The sequence below is a fragment of the Vulpes vulpes genome, chromosome 13, assembly GCF_048418805.1.
Source record: "Vulpes vulpes isolate BD-2025 chromosome 13, VulVul3, whole genome shotgun sequence".
In the NCBI taxonomy this organism is placed as follows: domain Eukaryota; kingdom Metazoa; phylum Chordata; class Mammalia; order Carnivora; family Canidae; genus Vulpes; species Vulpes vulpes.
In genome coordinates this window covers 86,346,655-86,371,657 of record NC_132792.1, presented here as the reverse complement: position 1 = coordinate 86,371,657, position 25,003 = coordinate 86,346,655, and the positions used below count along the sequence as shown (strand labels likewise).

The 25,003-nt window shown below is 39.5% G+C and overlaps 1 protein-coding gene across 11 annotated transcripts in view; it reads left to right on the top strand.

The window, feature by feature from the left end:
• Nucleotides 1-25,003, top strand: part of PTPRM (protein tyrosine phosphatase receptor type M) — a 777,617-nt gene that overhangs the window by 168,662 nt on the left and 583,952 nt on the right. For all 11 annotated transcript variants that reach the window (XM_072734918.1, XM_072734917.1, XM_072734916.1 and 8 more), the window contains exon 2: nt 23,362-23,484. In XM_072734918.1, the coding sequence (XP_072591019.1) occupies nt 23,475-23,484 (10 nt within the window). In that variant the 5' untranslated portion in view covers nt 23,362-23,474. The remainder of the gene's footprint in view (nt 1-23,361; nt 23,485-25,003) is intronic.

Below are 25,003 nucleotides of genomic sequence, written 5' to 3'. Positions count from 1 at the left end.
GAGAGAGAGAGAGAGAACGCACAATGGGTGAGTGAGAGGGAGTAGACTCCCCACTGAGTGGAAAGCCCAGCGTGGGGCTTGACTCCAGGACCCTGAGATCATGACCTGAGCCGAAAGCAGATGCTTAATTGACTGAGCCACTCAGGCCCCCTTATTTTTTTAAAAAAGAACATTCAAATGATTTCTAAGCCTCTTAGTGAAACAAGCTTGTTATAGGCTATTTTGTAACATACTATCTTTTATATTGCCAGATCTTCCTCCAAGATACTTGGTGGATTTAACCCTTTTTCCTAATTTTGAAGCCAGTGTGCTCCTTGGTGATGTTTGGTCTCTCTTTTGTTCTGGTTCATACTGTGCAGCTGCGGATAGAGTAGTTGTTCTCATGTCAGTCTCTGCTCAGGTGTCCAGAAAGGCTTGTTACTGACCGTCAGAGCAAATAAAAGTTTTCTGTTTGACATGTAGGACCCTCCAGGACTTGAACATCTGACATTCTTATCTCAACTATGCCACATCCCTGTTTTATCCTTCCCACCTTTGGTCACTTTTGGAACAGTTCTTTTCTCCACAAATCTGGATCAAACATGTGCCATCAAATGACCAGTTTATTTCAATCTCATTTCTTCATTTTTGGATAAGTGCCTGTCCACCTAAAATTATCTCCTTCACTGTCTCTGGTCCCAGTAAAACTGAACTCCCAGCATAACAGCCTTTTTCAATGTCCAGAGTTGAGCATCCAAGGCAGAAGTGATCAAGATGGAAGCCACTCCCCTTGCGATAGGAACAAAAATAGTTTCTTCTTGGTCTCTATGGCAGAGCAGAACTTGCCAACCTATGTGTCCCAGATGGGCCCTGGGGGTAATTTTTCTCCCAAAAGGACAGAGACTGGGCTTGTCCCACTCTACTCCAGTGAAATGTACAGCTATTTGTTTTCTGTATGTACTGTGATATGAGGAAGGCTGGGTGCCCAGCAGTCAAGCCAATATCAGTTTGTCCCCAGCTGATGTTTCCAGCCTGATCTTCTGACCCTATATATATATGTAGCCGATTTGTTCTGTTTCTCTGGAGAACTCTGACTAATATACTGTCTTTTTGGGGGGCCTATGTCATAATTATATATGTGTATATATAACATATATAATTTATTTATTTATATAAAAATATATAATTTAATATATTTTATGGCTTACATGATTATGGAGGCTGACACATTCTGTGATCTATCATCTATAAGCTGGAGACCCAGGAGAACTGGTGGTGTAGTTCTGAGAACCAGAGGCCTAATGGTGTAAGTCCAAGTCCAAGGGCAGGAGAAGGCTGATGTTTCAGCTCATGCTGTCAGCCAGAGAGAACAAATTTTCCATTCCTCCACCTTTTTGTTCTAGTCAGGCCCTCAATAGATTGGATGATACCCATCCACACTGGGAAGGCTATCTGCTTTACTCAGCCGACCCATTCAAATGCTAGTCTCTTCTGGAAACACCCTCACAGATGTACCCAGATATAAAGTTTAGCCAAATATCTGGGAGCCCCATGATCTAGCCACTGTGACGTAAAATAAACCATCACAGCTGTTATGGCTGCCTGCAGAGAGGAAGAGTCAGATGGAGGAAGGTGGTATTCATCTTTGAATTCATTTGTCTTAGATTATTCTTTGGCCAGAGCAGCACTTCTTTTTTTTTTTTTTTTCACATTTCGTTTCTTCACAAGATCATGACTCTCTCAAACAGACCTTTGGAGAAAAGACCAGTCTTGTTCACTAGGTGGTGGAGTCTTGATATTCACATTGAGCTCTGTTTACATTGTGTTTACCACCATATCACAACGCTTAGTACACAGCCCAGCACGTACCTGGTGCCTGTGCATATTTGTTGAGTGAATGACTTTTCCATCTGGCATTTGCCAAGCCTAATAGCACCTTTTTAAAATTATTTTCTTCCCTCCTGTTCCCCCTCCAACTCATACGCATATATATTTATAATCAAATGAATTCAGGGTTTTTGGTTTTGACTCTTATTGAAAATCTCTTATTGTAAGGATTAGCCAAGTTTCCTAAGTTAATAAATGCAGTTGAGTTCTGCTGAATGCATTTTTGTGTTTTCTGGATCTTATATTTGTAGTGTGATTTTGAATGCCACTTGTGCTTGGACTATACAACATTCTAGAAAAGTACATATGATAGGCCATGGGTACATTTAAAAAAAATATTTATATGACTTCTACAAGTAGGAAATATGAAAGTAATGGTTGATTTTAGGATTTACTAATGTTGGACATGAACTTGTAGGCCATGGAAACAGTACTCAGAGAAAACTACCTACTCAACTCAGCTATTTTGGTTTTTCAGCTGTGGCCACTTAGCAAAGAATGTGTTTTCTAAGTTAATCAGTTACTTTGATGGGTGCTCGTGGCTAAAAATCTATTTTGCTTTTTTTGGTGTGTGTGTGTGGGTAAACATTCTTGATTTTCTAACCATTCTTTAAAGGAAAAAGTCATTTAGGGGCTTAAGAATTGGGGAAGGGTGGATTTTAGAAATGTTGCGATGAACAAGACATGGGGGAACAGTTTACAAATCTGTGCTTTAGTAGAAGACTTAAGCTCCTTTGGAAGAGGATACCGATATTTTTCTAGCCATATAAATTTGATTGAAACTGTTTGGGAAAATTAGTAATTTTATAAAACATTTATTGAGAGGTGACCAGTGATCTCGAAATGCAATTTTTGTGAAGGGAAGAAAATGAAGTGGATGGATTTTAAAAGCAGGCACATCTTGATTTGATGCTAGTTCTGGTTTTTAACTTGCTTATATAATCTCAAGACACTTCTCTTCTAAGCCGTGGTTTGTTCATCAGTTAAACAAGCACAGTGCTTCCTGGTAGGGCTGTTGACTGGGAGTATTAAGTGTGATATGATAAGTAACTGCTACATAGTAGGCAAGATGAGTAAGGATCAGATTCTTTTCTCATTCCCTCCATGTAATATAACCAGGGTTTAAATCAACAAAACTAGTTAGTTCATATATGACTGGCAGGGTAATTTTGCCATACTATGCTACTTTCAAGAAGTTTCAAATGGTTAAATTTGCTTCTCTTTAAAATGCCATTTTTATTCTTGTTCCTGTCATTTGGTTTTGGCTCTATTTGCTAATGTTTTTGGTGGAATCATACCATTTTCTGTTGGCTTAATTTATAATTCTATTTTCTTTTTTGGCTGTATGCATACTATTTCATTTCAGGACCCATTACACTGTTGGATTTTTGGCTCCACTCACCTTTCCACCTCCCCCCCTTTTCCTCTCTGGCCCATCTCCTCCTATTTCATTTTGGCATCACTAACATAACTGTTCACGCGTGTGCTGTAATTCTGCCCAATACATCTTTAATGGGGCAGTATTCCTTTTTATTCTTTTTTATTTTTCAAAATGGCAAGTTTATATTTCAAGTATGTGAAAATGCCTTAGAACATGTTATTGAGTATAGATTAGTTAACATTTTAGACATTAACCAGGGTTGTATATTTGTGTTTTAGTTCTATTTCTTCTTTACCCTTTTCATCATATAGTTTCTGTCTGCAATGAATGATTATTAAGGATCCTACGTGTGTGGCTCCGTGCTGGACCTTGCATGGAGCAGTGTAAAGCAACCCTGTGCAATCACCTTCCATTTCCCTTGTGCTTATTTTATGAAGAATTTCATAGAATACGAATTGTCATCTTCTAGTTGCTTGAAACTAACACAAATATGGACACATAGTCCAAACAAATATTTAAATGAAAGTATGTGTAAATAGTAAACAAATACACATGAGCATCATTGATTGTAGACTAGACTTTAGCTCCCAAGATATTACCTCCCTGCACACTCTCTTCATTTTCTCTCACTATTGAGCCATCGGGCTCCCTTCCACATCACCTAGAATAATTGCTAGGCAGTTGTGCCACTGGAAAATGAGGCAACAAGTCCTTCCATTGGACTGGCAGTTGTACTACTTGTGATAGCATCTTTATAGCAGTGCTGCTTTATTCTCTTCATGATCTGTTCTCTTGAGGGATAATCAGTGGGGCTAGGTAGCGGTGGTTGGGGGGATCTCAGGACAAGTGGGAGACAGGACTCATCTCCCTGTGAAGGGGCCAAAGCAAGGTGGAAAGTCCCTCTGTCTTTTCCCTGGTAGCTGGAATGTGATTCATTGGCCACACGCAGCCAGCGAGAAGCTTAAATGCAGGAAACGGGAACTTTGAGGAATGAACAGTGGGGTTAGATGGTGATGATTCATGGTGTGGCTTTTGCAGAGCACAGAGTGACTTGAGAGTCTTGTGTTCCTGAGCAGACTGCTCCTGTGCTCCTCTCTGTCTCTCGTCCCTAGGTCCCTGCAAGAGCATGGTTCTCCAATCTGCCATTTATGATTCACCCTTTGATGAATTGCTCTCCTGTTTAGACTGACAAGGCTATGCTCTGTGATATTTGGATCCCAGAATGGGAATATAAACATCAGGCACATCAAACAAACTACCAGTAATAGAGGGACATGTCCCCCTACAGGAAAGGGTAGATGGCCTGAAAATAAAAAGGCCAGCCAGAAGGAGCCAAAGTGGATCTATTAATGGTGAGAATGGAAGATTGTGGCTGAACATCAGAGGACTTAGCAAAGAAGAAAGCAAGTGTGGTTTTCATTTCCTAGGTCCTTCGAGGAGTTAGATGTTGTAATTTGTCCAGCGAGCATGGTTCTTTTTCATAGCGAGAAGGAGGACTAGAATTGAGGGGAGAAATAAGGAAATGAAAACACACTGTCTTAGGGCATGGACAAGGATAATCTGCCTGCCACAGCGAAGAGAAGAACGTGTCTGGTCCAGATGGAAGGGTAATTGGAATGCTTAGTAGCTGATTGAATTTGGGTCCAAAGCAAAAATAGGATTTGAGACAGTGCAAGAATTTTGTGCATTGTGTGTTCACTTGGCTTTTAAGGTGATTCAAAATAAAATGAGATGAGAACAATCTCTCCCATTTCTTTCTCTTCTTAAATATCGTTGGCCCAGTGTTATGACCAGATCTTTTAAATAGAAAAGTCCTACCTTCAGAAAACGATGGGATATAATTAATTATGCTTGTGCTCTTCTACATTTTTTTTTTAATTTTGTAGTCCCTTTCCAAATGTCTGCTGCTATGTGGGAGGCAAGAGTAAGAGGCAAGGTAAGAGTTTCAAGACCACTGAATTTCACACTGAGAGATGGCTCTGATCACAGCCTTTTCAACATAAGCCTTGCCCTCCCGCTGGAGTTTCACTTGGGCAGCTTTGTTCCATTTTGGATTCTTTGTCAGGTCCATCTTCATTTCCTCTATTCCTATCAGACCCCTACATTTCCTTGTACTTTTTGACCAAACACCATTGTTTTCTTCCTGCAGGTGGAACAGTAGATGCTGTTCCAGCTCCAATATTAATTTCCTTTCTGACACAGCACTTCTGAGCTGGAGTGCATTATCATTTCTTTTCAATTTTGAAGGGAGATTTGATCTCCTAGCACCCTGCCTCAGTGTCTGTGTTTTCAAGCTTGTACATTGTGGCTGCTTTTCATGTAAGGTCAGATTTCCAACGTAAGTGAAAAAGCAAACAAGCAGTTATTTCTGCATGTCTCTGCATATTGCTGTAAACATGCCTACCTCAGTGTATTGCTTCTCTGAGCGCTCCTGCTTAACATGCTACAGTTTGTAAAGGATCGATTTGTTGGGCAGAATTATCGGTAGTTGATTCTAGGAGTGACTTTTCTCTGATATCTACTTAAGGAGATAAATCTCACTTCTCCCTGCCTTCCCTTAATTAACTTGATATTGTTGCCACCAAATCTTTTTTTAATAAGTGTGTAAAGGATCTTCAGTGGCATTAAGATGTCAGTGCTGTTTGAGGATGATATTCAGGGGTGACATCTAACGTGTTCATTTTAGCAAAAGTGCAATTTATTTAAGTAGTAAACATGGGAGGAGCATCCATGGAATAGTCCTTTTCCTGTGACTGTGTATAGCAGTTATACTGTACAGGAATCCTGCATCTTAGGGGTTTGGAAACCAAGGATCAGCTTCCCCCTCTGCCATTACCCGCTTCTTTACTATAAGTGAGTCAGATCACTGTCTTGACCTCCTCCCTTGTCTGTACGATGGGGTATCTTTTTTGCCCTCCTTTGTCACCTGGCTGCTGTGGGTGACCTTATGGGATCATGAATATGGCAGTGCGGTAATCCCATTCCTGCCCACGGTGTACCCTGCCTGGCACTGTCCTGCTCTGGTCTGCCTTTGCAGCCTGATTCAGCCCCCCTTTCTATCATTCATGCTGAGGTGAGCCCTGATTCCATGCCTTCTTTAAGTGTGTGTTTCTCCCCTTCTACCTGGGTGTTTCTGCTGTCTGGAATCTCTCTCTCTCTGCCCCCCAACACTTGACCCATCTTTCCCAGCCACATCTGAAATGCCTTCTCCCCTGTGAATTCCCCCCTGTTCTTCCTAACCTGAAATAGCCTCTTACGAATCTCTGGGACCACGTGTCCTTCTCATCACAGGGCTGAACTAGAGTTGGTCACACATCTGTCCTATATTGCTTAAGTATGCTGAAATTGAGGAACGGGACCCTGCGTTTTGCCATCTGTTGCCACATTGAGCGGTGCCCTTGTATGGGTCTGGACTTACCATATGGTGACTGGAATGCCTTTGACAAAGCAGGCAAAGCCCCCAGCTTCATTTTCCTTATAATATAACATATTGGAGGATGTCTAATGTCTTTTTGGCATAGCCATTGGAGGGGTGACATGATACATGCTCCTGCGTAGCAGGTAAGACAGGCATCCTTCAGGCTTACTACAAGCAGATAAGGAATAGGCATCCTGGACGGCCAGGCATTCTTTCTGCCGTAAGCCTGGGGAGAATTATGAGCTGATTAACTCAGAAAGAGAGAGGAAACCAGTACATTTTGCATCGATGGATCTTAATGAAAGAGTGAACAACAGTTTGCTGGAGGTTGGGTAGGAAGTGGATGGTAAAGGTGCACAAGAGTCCAGGAGCCTGTTGTGCATGGAAGTGGGGGTGATTGTGAGTGGAGCATGCAAGGTGGGTGAAGATGCTGAGGAAGATGCTCTTAGATCAGGTGCAGATGACAGAGGCTGTGCCAGGAGTGGTGAGTGGGTACCAGGGGAGCATCTGTTTCCAAACCAGTTGATACCATGAGAGGAAGGGAAAATGGCCAGAACAGAGGATCTTAACCTGTTTTCAACCAGCAACAAAATGATTGGGAAGGGACCTAAAACTCAAAGCCTCAGCCTCACCGCAGCAATTCTGATTCCATTGATCTAGGGCAGGGCTCAAGATCTGTGTTTTAAGAAATTATCCAGTCATTCTGATACAGGTGGTCAGTGAACTGCCCTTTGAGTAAATGTTGAATTGTTCTTAAGAATGTTGTAAACACAAATTATAAAATTTGCACGTATACACATTTGTTCTGGGAGACAGATCACGGATAGCTCTGTTCAGATTCTCAAAAGGATCTATAAACTCCCCAAAGTTTAAGAATCACTGAGGTAAGAGGAAAGTTTATATGCTTTTCTTAAGCTTATACAGAATGGGAACAATGCCATGGTAGGGATACTGGAGATCAGTAACCTTTAAAAAATGTTCTGTGATACAGGGAAAGTTGGTGTTTTCAGGAGCCCTATGTAAACCCTTGAGAGATTGTAAATTGGGATTTATATTTGGGTTCATATCTCAGTGTCTGAAGAAGATATAATGTTTGGTTGAGCCAGTGATTTAACAGTTTATCTGTAATAGGCTTAAATTTTTTTTTTCTGACCTAATTAATTCTTCTGGTTTCCCCTGGGTTTTATTTTTTAATTTTGAAGTTAGCAGTATATAAAGTTCAGTATAATGAAGGTCTTTATTGAGAAGTATTAGTAATGGTGCCACAGTTTGCTCTCCTGTGGTTAAAGTCATGTCTGCATTTCTATGATAAACATCTTTCTGAAATTTATGGAGCACATGGAAAAAAATTGATATTGATACAACTTGGTTTTTACTCCCAACTCAGGAACTTTTGTGTCAGTCAGGTGAGCTGCTGAAAAGTGGAGCCTGCTCCCTCATTTTTTCCTAAACCAGTGGTAAAGAGAGCATGTTGTTTATCCTGGCAAAATCAGTACCGCAGAAGGGACCCAGGAACTCTGGCGGGGGGGTGGGGGGGCTCTGATCAAAAACGTGTTTCCTGGTGAGGGCTGAGGCTGGGCAACCCGCTGCTAACCGTAGCTTGTTCTTAGCTGTGAGGCTTGGGTCTCAGAGTCCACATTTGATCATTGGCTTAAATGTTATAGAAATAAAGTTGGCCTGGGAAGTTTCCTGTAGGCACATCTCTTCCCCCATGAAGGGTTACTGTTTCTTTTTTCTTTTTTGTAAAGATTTTATTTATTTACTCATGAGGGAAAGAGAGAGAGAGAGAGAGAGAGAGAGAGAGAGAGAGAGAGAGGCAGAGACACAGGCAGAGGGAGAAGCAGGCTCCATGCAGGGAGCCCGACGTGGGACTTGATGCCGGATCTCCAGGATCACACCCTGGGCTGAAGGCGGCACTAAACTACTGAGCCACTCAGGCTGCCCCAAAGGGTTACTGTTTCTTAAATCCACTCAATATTATATTGATCCACAAGGTTTATTCTCAATTCATGGAGTACTCAGTGCTAGGTTAGATATTGTTACAGGTTAAGTGTCCAGTATGGACAAGGGCCAATGATAAGCTTACTAAAAGAGCATCCCATAAGAAAGAGACATCCAGGCCATATTTAATCAAGCATAAAATCACACACTCAGATGCTTAAAAACAACTATATGGTGACACTTTGAGTAATCCCACTGACCACAGCTTCTTCTTCTTTTTTTTTTTTTGACCACAGCTTCTTATAACAAGCTAGCTATATTAAAATATAATAATAAATTAAAAAATAATCCTGAGAAGCAGGATATTATTATGGCTTTATGTTATAGTTCCCAATGAATAGTTTCTGAAGCAAATAGAACTCATCCCGGATATATTATGAAGTCACTGAATTGGGGCATTATCTTTTTGTGAACCTGCTCCCCATCAATTTTTCCTGTGTTTAATGCCCTAAAGTGATCTTTATCAAAATAAGAAATATCTGCAATGCCTGGGTGGCTCAGCGGTTGGGTGTGTCTGCCTTTGGCTCAGGGCGTGATCCCGGAGTCCTGGGATTGAGTCCTGCATCAGGCTCCTTGCAGGGAGCCTATTTCTCCCTTTGCCTGTGTCTCTACCTCTCTCTCTCTCTCAATCTATCTCTCATGAATAAATAAATAAAATCTTAAAAAAAAAACAAAATAAGAAATATCTGTATCTAACGTCTAGTTATTTGTATGTATGGATTGGTTGCATGGCCCTGAATATGGTCTAAATAAATATTTTTACTGGAGTAGATGTGGTTACAGGACTGGTCATATGCATTCATTTTCATGTAGAGTTTTAGATTTTGAGCCTCTTTCACCTCTTTCTTGTAGTAGAAAATGTAAATGGATTCAGATGCTTTTAGACGTGAGTAAGTAGTTACTGAGGAGTGGGGCAGGTTGAGTTCTACCGAACTTAGATATTCTCAAATCCTTTTGGCAAATAGGATGCGTATCTTTTGGGGGTTGATTTGGAAGGCAGTGATCACCTCAGATCAGTTCCAGCCCACACAGGTTTGAGAATGCTGGGTACCCAGTCCTGTGAATTTGTGTCCTCTGCTTTTCCTAGGCCAGGAACCTGGCCAGCTATTGCACAGATGTTCAAAATGTTTTTTCACCTCTTCACCACCTCTGCCTTAACCTTCTCTCTTTAAAGTTGAGCTCCGCTGTCCTTTTTGCTTATATTATTTGACATTATTCTTCTTAGTTTCTATATTATAATCAGACTCCTCTTTATCAAACACCTGGATACATACTGACAGATTTTAATCTCTGTCATGTTCCCGATAAAGAAACATTGCATTTATGAGAAGAGAGAGAAAAATCATAGAATGTATAATCTTAATATGGGAATCTTACCTTAGACCTCTAGACCTGAAGTTGTCAAATATTGTTAAATGTTAGCTTTTTAGGGCACAATTCTTTTATTGCCCATGGAACACCAATATTTAAAATAAACAAATGTTGAACACAAGAGGTTGAAGCAGAGTTTTAGGAAGGCCTGCAGCAGGTTCATTTTTTGCAGCCTAAGAGAGCCTTAGAGTTCTGAGAGTCATACTGAAAGAACAGTGATCTAGTTTATCTAGGCTATTTTGTATAGATGAGACACTGAGGGCCAGAAGGGAAAGGGAGCCAACATTTACCAATTTACTAGACGGAGAGTAAGTGGGGTAGGGAAGTGGATATCGGTTTGGTAGATCAGCAAATAGATAATATAAAATGTGTGTATATAAACATATATACAAAGTTTAATTCTTATAATGTTCTAGAAGGTAGATGGTTTTACACATGAATATGTGAGGAGAGCTTCCAACTGGATAGGGCTCACATCTTTTTGATGGTTAATCTACATTCTGTCCACTGTATCTCCATGTTGCCAGCTGGTTGCTTTGCCCAAAGCCACATACAGACAGGGCAGAACTAGGAACCAGACATTCTCCTTCCTGGTCCAGGGCTATTCCCTTAGACTACTTATTCTCTTTAGCCAGTGGCAAAACAATACCTGTTAAAAAGGGAACTAGAATATTGAGTAAATACTCACAAGAAGAAAGACACTTCGATTGTGTTGACCTTGAGAAGGGGTTAATTTTCTTTCCTATATTTTAGCAACTAATTGTTCACGTAAAATGGCTAGAGGGAAGCTGACTCACAGCCATTTTTATATTATGTGAATATTGTTCTTAGCTTTGAGAATACAGCTTCTTATTTTAAAAAATTACACAATGAACTATTTTATTTCAAAGTTTACTTTCTTTATGGCCTGAGAATTGGGAAGTTTGATATTGATTTCTTATTCACTACTTTTACATTTCATCAAGGTGAATGATATATAACATGTAATCCTTAGCATTCTTTTTATGTTTGAAACATAAAATCCAAACACCCGATTGAGGCATTAAACCAGAGTTCCAGTATGATACACAGAAAATCCGTATGCTTTTTGTTGACTTATGCTGAGGTCTGCCAAATAACAGCCTTATTATGCAGATTCTTAGAATAACAGGCCATGGATATTTTAGATTCTTACATCTAGTTGCTGACTCTCTGGTTTTCTTTTTATCTGGACCATTTAGGGACAGGAGGCCTTCAGGATGAGTTTTGGGTCTTTCACTTGGCTCCTACAGAAGTTTTCCTCTCTTCCCTTTAAAAAACTTCCTTCCCCCCCTACCCAGGTTATCTTCTCTGAGGACAAGGATTTTTTTTTTCTTCCATGTATTTCTTCTAACCCCCTCTCCCTTTCTCCCTTCCTGTGCCTAGCACATGGGTCTACAGTAGAGAGGAATTGGGCAGACAGGGAAGGAGGGAAGAGAGAGAGAAGGAGATGCCATGAAACAGATAAAAAAGACAAAGAACTCTGGAATCAAAATTTCTTCTGGTATAGTCAGAGTATTGAGTGAATAGAATCTGTCAGTGTTTTTTTCCTTCAGTGTTCATTTCTAATAAAGATAGAACAGTAGATGATTTTTGTGCTTACCTTTGTTATAGAAAACTTCACAAAATTCATTAAATCTAGCAGATATTTAATGAGAAACAGGCAACTCTCTAGGACTGAGGATACAGAGGTGAGAACATTGTTCAGACCCATAGAACTCAGGATGCAGCAGAGAAGACAAACATGTCCACAGTCATTTTGCTGTATGAGGTGATAAGATCATCTAGAAGGCCTGTATATTTTGCAGTGATGGTACATAGGAAGGAGGGATTGATTTTATCTGTGGAAAGGAATCAGAAATGGGTACCCAAGAGAGGTAGCATGTGAACTGGTATTTGAATGGTGCCAGCCAGACTTGGGTGTGCATGCAGGGATGGTGTGTGCAAACATGTGGCATGTGGGCAACACAGTCCTTGGAGTGAATCTACAGATGGTCAGGAATTACTGGAATGTATTGTTACAGTGAAGTGATAGCAAGAAATGAAAATAAAGAAGATGACAAGGTTCAAATCCAAAAAAACCTCCTATGTTACAGGATAACACTTGAATATTTTCTCATGGGCACTGAAGGGCCCATGAATTAAGTAGGGAGAAGCCAGTTTTAGCTGTGTGTCTTATAAAAGGTCATCTTAGCTGGTCATGTATAGTATATACTGGACAAGGAAGAGTCTAGATGTGAGGGGATAGGTCAAGGTCAGTGGGGGACATGAGATGAAACTCAAGTTGTGTAACGGTTGAGAGTAGCAGGAATGGCAGAAAAAAACATCTGAGAAGGTGTTTGAGGGGTAAAGTGTTGGGAAGAGAGGTGGTTGACTTACAGGTTTTTGGCTTGAGCCTCTGATTTATGGTGCTTCAGCCATCATAGGGAGTAACCATGGAGATGTCTGTCACTTTAATTTCATGTTTTGGATAGCATACACCAAACACGGCTGTGGCTTTCTTTGATGCTCATCATCTTGTAACAGTGAGTATGCTTTCACACACCCCACCAAGTTCACCCTGCACCATTTCCCTAGGTAATAAAGAGTACAAAAGAGTCATATCTTCTATAGGACATAAATCCTCAGAGATTTGCCTGAGGTCAGAATTGCCCCCAAAATCCTTTAGGGAACTTCTGAATTGAAGACCAGTGCACTGTTTCTCAGTAAGCCCAGCAGAGCCACTGCCCGACTGTTGGCACTGGAATAGATGCTGTTTCCTCATTTGAGCACCATATTGGTAGGAGACTTGGATTTCAGATCCATGTTGTATAAAAAAATGCAAATCTTTGGAAATGAGAATTATACCAAACCCATTGTGGTATACCCTCTAAGAAAGGCACAATGGATAAAGGAACAGTGACTGATGGGTGGGATGGGGGCCACCAGTTAGTATTTCTCACTTCCAGCTCATGGGGCCATATTAGTATTAGGCTCTTGAACTAAATGGAAGACTTTTGTATTATAATCCCCCCATTTTCATCATTGAAATCATGTACATTTATTGGTCCTGTAATGTGAGCCTTGCATCTCCCCTTTTCACACAGAGAACAAGACACATAGTCTATGACTTGTGCTAAGATAGAATAGTTAGTTGACAGATCCAGGATTTAATGTATCCTGGGTCTCAGATTCCAATTAAATAGAGTCAGTCTTACAAGTTACCAATTTTTGTTTTAGAATAATTACTCGTAATGATAGGAAATTGGAATGAATGTTTTACCAAGAGGATATAGGAAATTATATTTACTTTTTCCTTATAATTTGATTCTATCCAATGAGCATGATGTGTAGAAAAAATGTTCATTGAGGGAAATACATTTAGTTGAGTTTAGGTTAATCAACATCCAGTAAAAATAAACAATTGGCTGCCTGTTTTAAGCTGAATAACATGGCTTGGCTGTACTGCATACTGGTGAATTCAGGAGTTTATTTTATCAGCTTTCCCAGATAATGATTTTGTGCAAATAAAATCATCAAGAGATGGATTTGTAAATCATTCTAAACTGGCAGGAGCGCTACTGGGCATAAAATGAAATTGTGTGTGTGTGTGTGTGTGTGTGTGTGTGTGTGTTTTATTAACTTCCTGGGTTTCTCTGACCAACAACCAGGATCATTTTCTATCTAGGGTATCTGCTCTTGTTGAGCAGTTGCACTCTCTTAAGAAAAAAATTACAGATTGGGGGGGTTCTTAGCATGAAATTAGAGCATAGAATTCAACGCTTTGATCAAGGAATGTTACTCAGTTGCTCTTATTCACCTGAAAGATATTTATGACTAAAAAGAGTTATTTAGAGCAATGATCTCCAAAAGGCTATCTCCAAACCCTTTGAGATGTATAGTTACAATCCTTTGGTGCATGAAAGAAAATATTTGAACTTCAATTTATATTTACTTTGTAGTTCACACTTTAAAAGGTCAGCTGTGTGTGTGTCTATAATAATCTGCGTTATATAATTTATAAATAAGTAAACGTAGGATGGTTGTGACTTTTTTTAAGAAAACTGATAATATCTTCTTAAAAGTGTTTGAAGCCACTGATCTGGAGCACTTTTCTAAAAATGGGTCAATGATTAGATTATTCTGGGAATTTTTTTTTTTTTTTAAAGCATAGATTCCTGGGGCTGTTCCCAGAAGAGTCTGGTTAAATAGGTCGGTCTGGAACAATGGTTATCATACATTAGTAAGCACCAGAATCACCTGGAGGTCTGACTTGTTAAAACACAAAACCCCACCCCAGAGTTTCTCATTTAGTAGAGTGGGAGCAAGGGCTTGAGAATCTGCATTTCTAACAAGACCCCAGGTGATGCTACTGGTCCAGGGATCCACTTTGAGAACCACTGCATGAGTGTGGGAGCCAGGACCCAGGCAACTCTGAAGATGAAGTGATAAATGCTCATCTTGATTTGACCATCTTCTCCTCTAGACAGTTCTTGGAGATATTGTGTCATCTTGTTTTCCTTTTTTATGGCTGTTGCTATGATAGAGGCAGAAAACTGTTTTTTTCATACTGTAGTTTTCAATATTGGTGTGCGCAATAAGAGGGCTAGCGTTAGCTTCAGGTAGACTCGAATTTATAGGGAGTTTATATGAGTGGTTTAATTAAATTCTGTAGCAATTCTATAAGATCCTTATTTGTGAATGGAAAACTGAGGTCCCTAATGATTTGGATGCATCTGTACAATATTTGGAAATAGAAATGACACTCTTACTCATTGGGAAAAAAAGAAGATTTTAAGATCAATAAGAAAAATGCATGGTTGTTGCAGTCAGGCCTTTTTTACAATTAGGAATCAATAGATGGATATAAAATGAAGTATGCAGTAAGTATAATAAGCCATAGAAACTTTAAGAACAAGACAACTCATTTCCTTTGAATTATATAAAATATATCCAACGGCAAATAGCACTTTTTACAATAGAGCATAGCATTAGCCATTTAAATGCCTGTGCAATGTGTAAAAACTGCTTGCTAGATTAAATTATGTAGAAGAACAATTCTATAATGCTTAGTGTCTGATTCACTAACCAATGCCGGGGCACTCAAAGTTTAAGAGGCTTTATATATTTGCGTTGTTTGGCAGGCAATTGAACGTACACATCACTGGGATTGATTTATAAGAAGAAATCGGTGGTTTCACTATCTTGGTGTAGATTTGTTTTTTTAATGCTTAAAACAATTATATATATTATAGCTCACTTTCTGTTATAGTTTGAAATGTATTAATTTATAACCATTTATCTGACAGTTTTAATTTGAAATAAGTGGATAAGACCACCTGAGATTACATGTATTTTAGGAAAATAGAACATATAACATTAATTTTTTTGTAGGGTACTTTTGCATTAGTTTGCGATTTGCCCTCTCTGTAAAGAGACCCATTTAATACTTTATGCATTTGGTAAAGGCTGCCTTAAATGAGGTCATTCTGTATTTAGAACAAATGAGAAAAATGTTCCAGAAATCTCCTCAAGGAGTATTGCAGTCTTTTCACAAAATAACTTTAAATGGACTGTAATTATAACAAGAAGAACTTGATTGCTAGAGTATATAAGTCAGTTTAACCTGTTAAGGGCAGAACAATTCAAAATATCTATGTATCTTATAAGTAAGTTTATGAAATTAACATTTGATTGTCTTCCACCGGCTTCTTAGAACCAGCACTTTGAAGAGCTTATTTGCAATGCAATTCATGCAACAGTCATTATATAAATATTACACATTATTGTTTACTTTATACAGGTGCATTTAGGATAAAAATGTACAGACTGGAAAGAGTATGAACTTTGGACTCAGACCTTGGGTGAACTACTAGCCCTACATCTAACTCTGTGACTTTGGACAAGATATTTGACCACTCCAGACTCCCATGTATAAAAACAGGAGACAGATCCACACAGTAATTGGAAGAGAGAGAGTTTCACTTAAAGAATAATTAACTGTAATAGTGGACTGGAATATAGGAGATTGGCTAGTACAAAGAATTCCTCTAAGAATAAAGGAATAGCAGATAGGAGGAGCAGACACTGCTCCAGGGAAGAAATAGGGGTCCAAGGAGGAGACCCTTCTAGAGCTGAGACCTAGGGCTCAGTAGATGGCCGGGAAGTCACTGTGGGGCCTTGGAGAAACAGTGTCTTCTAGAGTAGCAGGGGAAGCTGTTCATGGGAAGGATCTTTCTGGGGGGTTCCCCACCACAAAACTGCTCAGGGGGTGTTGGCACTGGGAAGGCTCCTGCATTGTGGGTCAGGAGAAACCTTGTGGGCTGAGGAGCCTTCTAGGGTACCCTGCAAGCCTGTCCTTTCCTTCCACAGTGCCTCTCCAGAACCCTCTATTGTTAGAGCTTACTGTCTTGCCACCTGCAAACAGGAAACATAGTTAGAGGGCTTGGCTACAGTTTTGCAGAGCAAGCAAGGACAAGTGAATTTAGAACTGAGAGGTGATACATTGATACCTGGCATAAAGGATATCAGTGTTTGCCTTTAGGGTTTTTAAAATTAAATAATACATGTAAACATATGCATGGTTTTGTTATGTAACAGACACATAAACAGTGCCAGGTCATGGTTCTCATTCCCAAACCGTAAAGACTGCAGGTAGCAACCTTTGAAGGATCCTGAAGTCAGTTTAGTGGTTCTGGACTAGGCTTTTCCAAAACCAAATAGAGATGAATAATATCAGTGTATCTCAGTAGAGATTAATTTGGTTTGTAACATGTACATGTTTGTGTGCTGGGTCAACATATGATCCATATGATCCACGTGGGTCAGGATGTATATATAGAATTGTTGAATCATTATATTGTACACCTAAAATTAATCATACTGTATGTTAATTACACTTCAACAATAGATAAAAATAAGGTAAACTCAAATACTCCTCTAAATGGTGGGCTTTAACCCTTGTCCATTTGTTTTTGTCTGTTCTCCCGGGCTGATGCTTCAGCAGGACATAGAATAGTTACATGACAGATCTTAAAAGGTTTCCTTTGGAGACAAACTGGACCATCCTCTCCTTTATAGCTTCTGTCTCAATGATGTAATACTATTCGTGTATCCACTGAATAGTTCTATGCTACTCCAAAGAACAAAGAGAGATAAATCCCTTCAATATGCAAATGATAATATTTTATTTTCATAAATCAAGAATGACCTTTATAGACAACTAGCCTTGCTATCTAATTACTGCCAAAAAAAAGAGTTCAACTTTTCTAAAGCAAGAGCCATAATTTGTGGAGACTTCATTAACATTCAACCAGCTTATAGTTTTCAACCATAATAAAAATGAACATGTTCACTGATTTCGTCACATTTATAACTTACTCATCTTGGAATACACCAGGACAGGGATGGCTGGCTATTTTGTGGAGCTATATTGAGATTGCTTTCATTGTTCAAGTCGATATTACATTATACTTCTTTTAAACATTTCCAGCCAAAATTATTGCAGCCAAATTCTACATAGAATTTGGGGGAATTCATTACCCATTTATCTAAAAAGCATTTATTGGGTCCCTACAATATATGAGTTCTAGAGAGTACCAAATTGATTAAGACCAGAGTTATAATGAAAATAATTACTTTTCCACAGAATTCCTACTCTATCTATATGCTTTCGTGCACCTGTTTTTTGTTTGTTTTTTAAGCTCTGCCATTCTTGTGAAAAAAAAAAAAAAGGATAAGGCCTGATGCCATTTCATCTGATTTCTTTTTTAAAGATTTATTCATTTATTTGAGAGAGTGAGATCATGAGGGGGAGAGAGAATCTCAAGCAGCCATTTCATCTGATTTCTAAAGCATGTGGCTTTATGTTTTAGTCATAACACAGAGTAGTTGCAATTCTTAGTTGGGGAGTAAGTACACAAACTCATGGTAGCCCACTAAGGCTTTGTTGAGAAAAAGAATATTCATAAAGACCATTTTACAGGATATTAGAGCTTTAGTCCTAGAATGCACTGAGCTCCCATAAAATCAAGTTCACCGAATCGAAGTTTGGGGACATACTACCATAACATGTTTCTAACTAGACCCCAAAGCACGTTTTATTCTAGTGGATGCTTTTGAGAACTCTTCGTTAACTTATGTTTTTTACTTCTTACTAGGGACGACAGTTCTCTCTGGATTTAGGATTAGGAGTAGTCAGGTGTCTTTTGGGTTTTCAGCTTGGAAGATACTATCACATAGTGTTAGGAAAATGGGCTCTCAAGACGAGATGGCTGGGTTCCAGCCTCTGCTTCAGTACCTTGCTGCTTTGAGACCTGTGTAAGCTGTATAACCAGCCTTGTGTGCCTCAGTTTCTATATCTGTGAAATGAGGATCATAGTATCTATTTGTGAAATGAGGATCATAGTATCTATCTGATAGGTCTGGTGTGAGGAGCCCTCAATAAAAGACCTCAATAAACAAGCCCTCAATAAAAGAGCCCTTATCACATTTAGCTCCCATTATTAGTTTTCATAGTAACATCATGGTCTCATAGATATGTGAACTATGTAATCAGTGATATCTTTCTCTCTGCACTGGTTACCCCAGAGCTTAAAGTGAGCTTTGTGGCTAACTTCCAGTTCATGAGGCTTGTGACATTTTTTTATTACTTGGCAGTGATGGTGGAGTCCTAGGCATATTCCTGGTATAATCTTCTAGTCCTGTTTTTCAGTGCTTTACTTGCCTTGCTTTTGAACCTTTAGCTTTTCTTTGATTTCATTAATTTAATGTTCATGTCATTGTGCTGCTCTGCATGTCCTGGAACAAGCCATGTAGTCATCATTATTGTACAGAAGGCATCATTGTTGTCAGTTACCTGAGTATTTGACACCCATGGACACTTCCTTTTGCATAATACCTCTCTCCTCATCTAGCACATGTTGTGTGTTGTATTCAGAGTTGCTAAGGAGGGGCATCTGACTCAGTGGTTGAGTGTCTACCTTTGGCTCAGGGTGTGATCCCAGGGTCCTGGGATTGAGTCCTGCATCGGGCTCCCCGCAGGAAACCTGCATCTCCCTCTGCCTGTGTCTCTGCCTCTCTCTGTGACTCTCATGAATAAATAAATAAAATCTTTAAAAAATTTGCTAAGGAAAAGTCTTTCCCAAGGTCTGATGAGGGCACATAGGCACACACACACGTGTGTGTGTTAGTGTGTACGTGTGGGCAGGGAGAGAGAGGGAGAAGGAGGGAGAGGAGGCAGCCGAGAGAGGAGGGGGTAGTTAGAGCCGGATGAGGAGGGAGAGCAAGAATGTGAATGATGAAGAACATCATCCCATCCAGCTTGCATCACTTTTGCTCCATCTTGTGCATGACTTTTGGTTTAGTACTGATTCCTATCCACAAAAGATAAATAATTTAATTTGATTTGATAGAGGAATATGGTCCAGCCTTGAACTGTTGGGCATTAGTCCAAACAAGACAACTTGGGAGAAACCGTGGCTATTCTATTGCTGACCACATCCCTGTATATTCCTGTACAAAAGCTGTGTTATTCTGAAAATCAAGAAGGTTTATTTTTGGAAGTGCTTCATTTTACTGCATCTAAGGACTTTGCTTTCTTATCACGTTCTTCATTGGCCCCAAAGCATTTCTAGCAACCCTCTGTTCTTTGCTCCTACATGACTCCATAGAGGAGCCCACAGGAGTGTGCCTGCATAAATGCTTATGGCTCTTCACCTTCTTGTGACACACACTTTAAAATTTTTCAATTACATATTCCAACTACTTGCAATGAAATGAACCCATGAGGGTAATTGTAAGTAGGATTTAAGAACCAATAATAACTGATAGTAATTTAACATGCCTGACACCATGATACACTAACTTAACATTTGCTATCTAATTGAATCATCAGAAATATTATGTGAGGTATGTGTTACCTCCATTTTATAGGTGGAGAAACCAGGATTCAGAGAGCTGAAGTGATTTGTCTGTAGTCAAAAAGCCAGCAGTGGAAGAATGGGGATGTGCCACATGTTTGATCCTGTTCACGTCACCATTGCACAAAGCTGCCTTGAAAACCAAAGTTTAATTTTTCTCTCTTTAATTGGTTATTTTAATTCAGATATAAACACCTTAATTTCATCTCATTTTAGCTCAATAAACCACTTTAGCTATTTTTAGGGTCTCAACTCTCTTGGATAAAGGCCAGCGGTGGCTCTGAAAATTGGTGTGCAGGGGAATATATCTTTGAGCAATAGGAAACTCAGAGTCTATCCCATTTTCCAGTGGTTTGGTAATCATACATGGGCCCAGAAAGAACCGTATCATGCATTTTATGTTTCCTTTCAAGTGATAAGAACAGCTTCATATAATGGGAAATTATATTCTTACACCAGCATTGTATTAGCCTTTGGGGTTTGCTATCCGCCATACATGCTTTTTTGCCTTTATATTTGGTTATATCTTCAGTGCCAATGGTTGTTTTGTAAACCAGATCTTTAACCAGCGTTGAGTTGTTTTGTGGTCGCCTATAGCTATTTTCACTGTTTAAGATTACACTGCAGGACTTTCATCAAAGTGCTATCTATGTTTCTATCGGGGAGCCCCTTTTCTGTCAAAATTTATGGTTGTTTCTTTCTGTTTGAATATTATTAGTGCTATTGCTGTTTGAGCCTATTTCTACAGAACTGAAGTTATTTTCTACACCAAAATTAGGGTTTGCAACTGAAGGAAAATATTTCTCATACATGTTTGCATAGTCTTCTAACATTTCTTACCCCAAATTGGAAAGTTGTTAGCATTATGTGCTTTTAAACAAATCCACTTTGTTTCTGAACTTGTTAAAGCTGAGTAGGAGGGAAGTATAAATTACCAGTTGTTGTCAAGGTGAAATATTGAGCTAGTGCTGTATCTTTGTAATGAGTTTCTGTTCTCAGTGGAATGTTTAATTGACCAGTTCTGTTAAAGTGTCACAGAAGACAGTGTCCAGGATCACTAATTTCACCGTCATGCCTGGAGCTAATAGCTAAGACAGAGACAGAAAACTGAGAGAGACCTCCTAAATGGTCTGAAGTCCCTGACTCGGCCCTGTTTAACACTTTTCTATCAGCGATTTGGAGACAGACATAGAATGTATGCTTATCAAATTTGCAGATAACCCAATCTAGGTACTAACATCTGAATGATAAAATCGGGATTCCCAAAGCGCTCAACAGACTGGAGTAATGCATGGAAAGCAAGGAGATGGGGTTTAGTAAGGACCCATGTACAGCCCTGAGTTCAAATTCAGAAGGTCACTTCCCTTATTGCAAGAGAGGCAGTGGAATGAAAAAGATGTATGGGACTTGAGGCTCACAAAAGCTTGGAATGGACCATCAGTCTCCCATAAAAGAACTTGAGGTCTGAAAAAGTAGCCAGTTGAACTCTAGCTCCAATACTGGCAGTCATTGTTTTGGAAGAGTGGTAATAACCCTGGGACTATCCAGAAAACACCTGCCAGGGCAGTGAAAATCTGAAAACCTTCTAACAAGAGGAATTGGGGAAAGCAAAGCATGTTTTGTCTGGAGAAGTGAAGACTTAGAACATGACAGCTCTTTTGAAATAATCAGCTTTCCTGTGTGAGAGCAGAGATTTTTTTTGTTTTTATTTTTTTACTATTTCTTCATAGCGTAGAGCTAAAATAAATGAGTATAGATTTGAAGAAGCAGGGTTTGGGCCTTTTTAAAGGGGGAATTGTCTACAAGGTAGGGATGCATTTCTAAATTTTCTGAATGCCTCACCTGTTCAAAGCTGTCTATCTAGAAGGTTGTAGAATTTATGTAAACATTTGGATGGAGGTTGGCCCAGATGACCTCTAACATCTGTCTTTACCTCTGAGTTTGTACTTGCTATTTTATTTATCTTCTCACTGCCAGGGCGTACATTGCAGACATAGTGAAATAACATTCTTCTTTTTGTATTTTCTTGACCAGAACCCTTAATTCTCATCATTGGAAAGTAATTATAGTTAATAGTTTTAATTAATATAAGTAATGGCATTATATAATGGATATTAGAATTTTCATAATAATATGGTCAATATAATCAGTCCTTGTGATGTGAAACACTGGTGAAAAGATTTGATATTATAATAATTCAAAATAAGAGGAGACATTTAAGAGGATGTGGGTGGGACTTAAAATCGTCAGTTTGCCCCAGGGTGCTGAAACAGCTGAATTGCTTTGTAAAACTGCATCTTCTTTTATTCTTTGTTTCTTTAAGTAGCTTTATTTCTAGCACCAGAATTAAGCAGATGTTTACCACATGTTTAGTTTTGAATTTATTCTTGCCTTTAAAAATTGTGTGGACTGTAAGCAAATTTATAATCTCTTTTAAATTTGAGACCTCAGATCTCCAAAGTGTTAAGTGAAACCTGTTTTTATCTTAGATTTAGGATAATTCTTTAAAAAAATATTTTGTACACTATGTTCATGGTCCCTATTGCATTCCCCTCCCCCTACCCCAACATTGTGCCAGTGTTATGGTGAAAGCATTTCTCTTTTAATTTTTTGAACACATTGTTGGACCCTTGCTCACGGGTGCCAACGTGTCCCGGTGGACGCCCCAGAGACTCAGACCCCAGACAGGCAGATGCAACAAGCAAGAGGGTTTATTGGACGTTTGCGCAAACGGGCTCTCCGCCTGAGAGGTGGCAGAGCCCCGATTAGCAATTACAGGCATCTTTTAAAGGCAAAAAACCGCGGGAGTAGCATAGGATTCGGGTTATGACATGATTGATTTCTTTGAAGGTCAACACGACCATGTTCAGGGACTTTTCCAGTCAGGGCGAAGGGGAGGGATAGTTTTCTTATCTCGGAAAAACAGAATGTTTTTGTTGCTTGAATTCATGGGAGGCGCCTGGATGGGCTGCCTCAGGGTTAGGCTTGGTCCCACTCACGGGGGCGGGGGTGTGGGGTTTCTTCAACATTATTATGTTTTTCTATTAAAAACATGTTGAATACCTAGGGCAATCCTATTAAAGTTTTGAACACAAGATCGCTTTTTCCAAATTCTTGCAAATCTGGAAAATATGAATTATAAATTTGTTTATGTCTACTTTCATTTGGATTCTACAAAGATTGGATTCTTTGTGGGAACAGTATAGTGTGGCAGTATGGCAAGGCATGGTTACTCAGCTTGGTTAGCCCTTAGGGTACACTAGGGTCAAGATCTATACTACATGGACACAAGGGTCAAATCAAATTTAGTGTAGTATCAAGTAGGTTTACAGTTACCTGCCATCATCATCATAGCTTTTCCTGAGGTCTTTCTGTTGCTTACATTACTTTTCATTCTTACATTTTAGGTGGTTGCCTCTTTGATGAGCCGTATAGCACCTGTGGATATAGTCAAGCTGAAGATGATGACTTCAACTGGGAGCAGGTGAACACCTTGACCAAACCAACTTCTGATCCATGGATGCCATCAGGTTTGCATGTAGTTTTACATTTTCTTTTTCAAATCGAAACTTCATAAGAGTCTGAATCACAGTAAATATTCATTGGGTATTAGCAGGGTGAGTGAGGAGGTTGGTCTTTGAGCATGGCCGTCCAAGGTGATTAACTAGCGAGAATAGTACAATTAAGAGGACTGGTTCCAAAGTACAAAGAATTTACCTTTGTATCTCTTCCTTTAAAGCCTAATTAAAGTTTATTTCCTTTATCTTTGGGTACACCTGAGCTAGATTAATGGGCATTCCCCAGTTGATCCTTTCCCAAGCAGCAGATACAGGAAATAGATGGATGTGTCTTCTGGCAGATGTGTCTAGTGGATGGAACTATAGCTGGGAAATCCAAATAACAAAGTCTCCATCAAATGGAAGACCTTGGAAAATAACTTAAACTTTGTCAGCCTCAGGGGCTCACTTGGCACCGAAGATAAAATGGTGATGCACCCATGTGGATACATTTTTTTCTGTAGAAGTGCTCAGTAAATTTTCCAATGAGTGGAAGGCATTTGTTCCATCGAACACCAGCAAGAATTCTACTTCTTTTTTTTTTCTTTTTCTACTTCTTATTTTGAAGGAAGAGTGGGAAGGTGGTGATGAGCCAATCAATATCAATCACATTGGAACTTGGTCATTTTAAAGGGTCACCACCCCTTTGCAGGTGGTGGCGTTGGACATCACTCTATGAGTTTAGATAGGCTGATTCACATTACAAAGGGGTGCTGAGTGTGCCCTAGTCAGGATTCAAACTGCAAAACATTCTGATTTGGATTTTAGATAAAGTACATTTTTTTTTTTACTTTTTTGTAACCGTAAAATTCTTTGTTGATACACCCAAGTGTAGCACTAATTGCATTTCATCAGTCATCTTGTAATGGTAGTTTTTAAGTAGAAAGTAGAGTTTAATGTTGTTCTTCACTAAGTTTTAACAGTTATGTTGCCCTGCATGTTCTTGCCCTCTCCTTCCCACATTTAACTCCTTATAACTTCGAAGAAGGGAATGCTGAGCTCCTTATTAGCACTGTGGCTTTGCTGGACTTCAAATGTTTCTAGCTTTTAGTTATTTCCCCTCAGCTGACATTCTCTTTTTCTGGCTCTCCTTTTCTCTTTTATGTGTGTCTGCTTTTGAATATGACTTGAGTTTGAATCAGTGGTACTGAAGTTGTTTTTACAGATTCCAGCTGTTGCTTTCATGCCTACCAGTGAATGGGGAAAGAGAAGAGGAGCATAGCAGAGCTCCTGCTGCAGAGCTGTCCTTCCCCAAATAGGCTTCTCATCCCAAAAGGCCTTTGGGGTGTTGCCTGTTATCTTTTGAGGACCCAGCCTGTGTCCAGAAAGGCTGGGGATGGCTTGAGGCCATGATAGCGGGAAGGTGCTCAAATTTAGTCCTGGGGGTGTTCTCCACAAGAGTGCACTCAGCCTTTTCTCATTATCTTGTGATTGTGGGGGATGTGTGGGTGGTTGGGTGTCAGGAGGTCTGGAGGGAGCTGGAGAAAAAGTA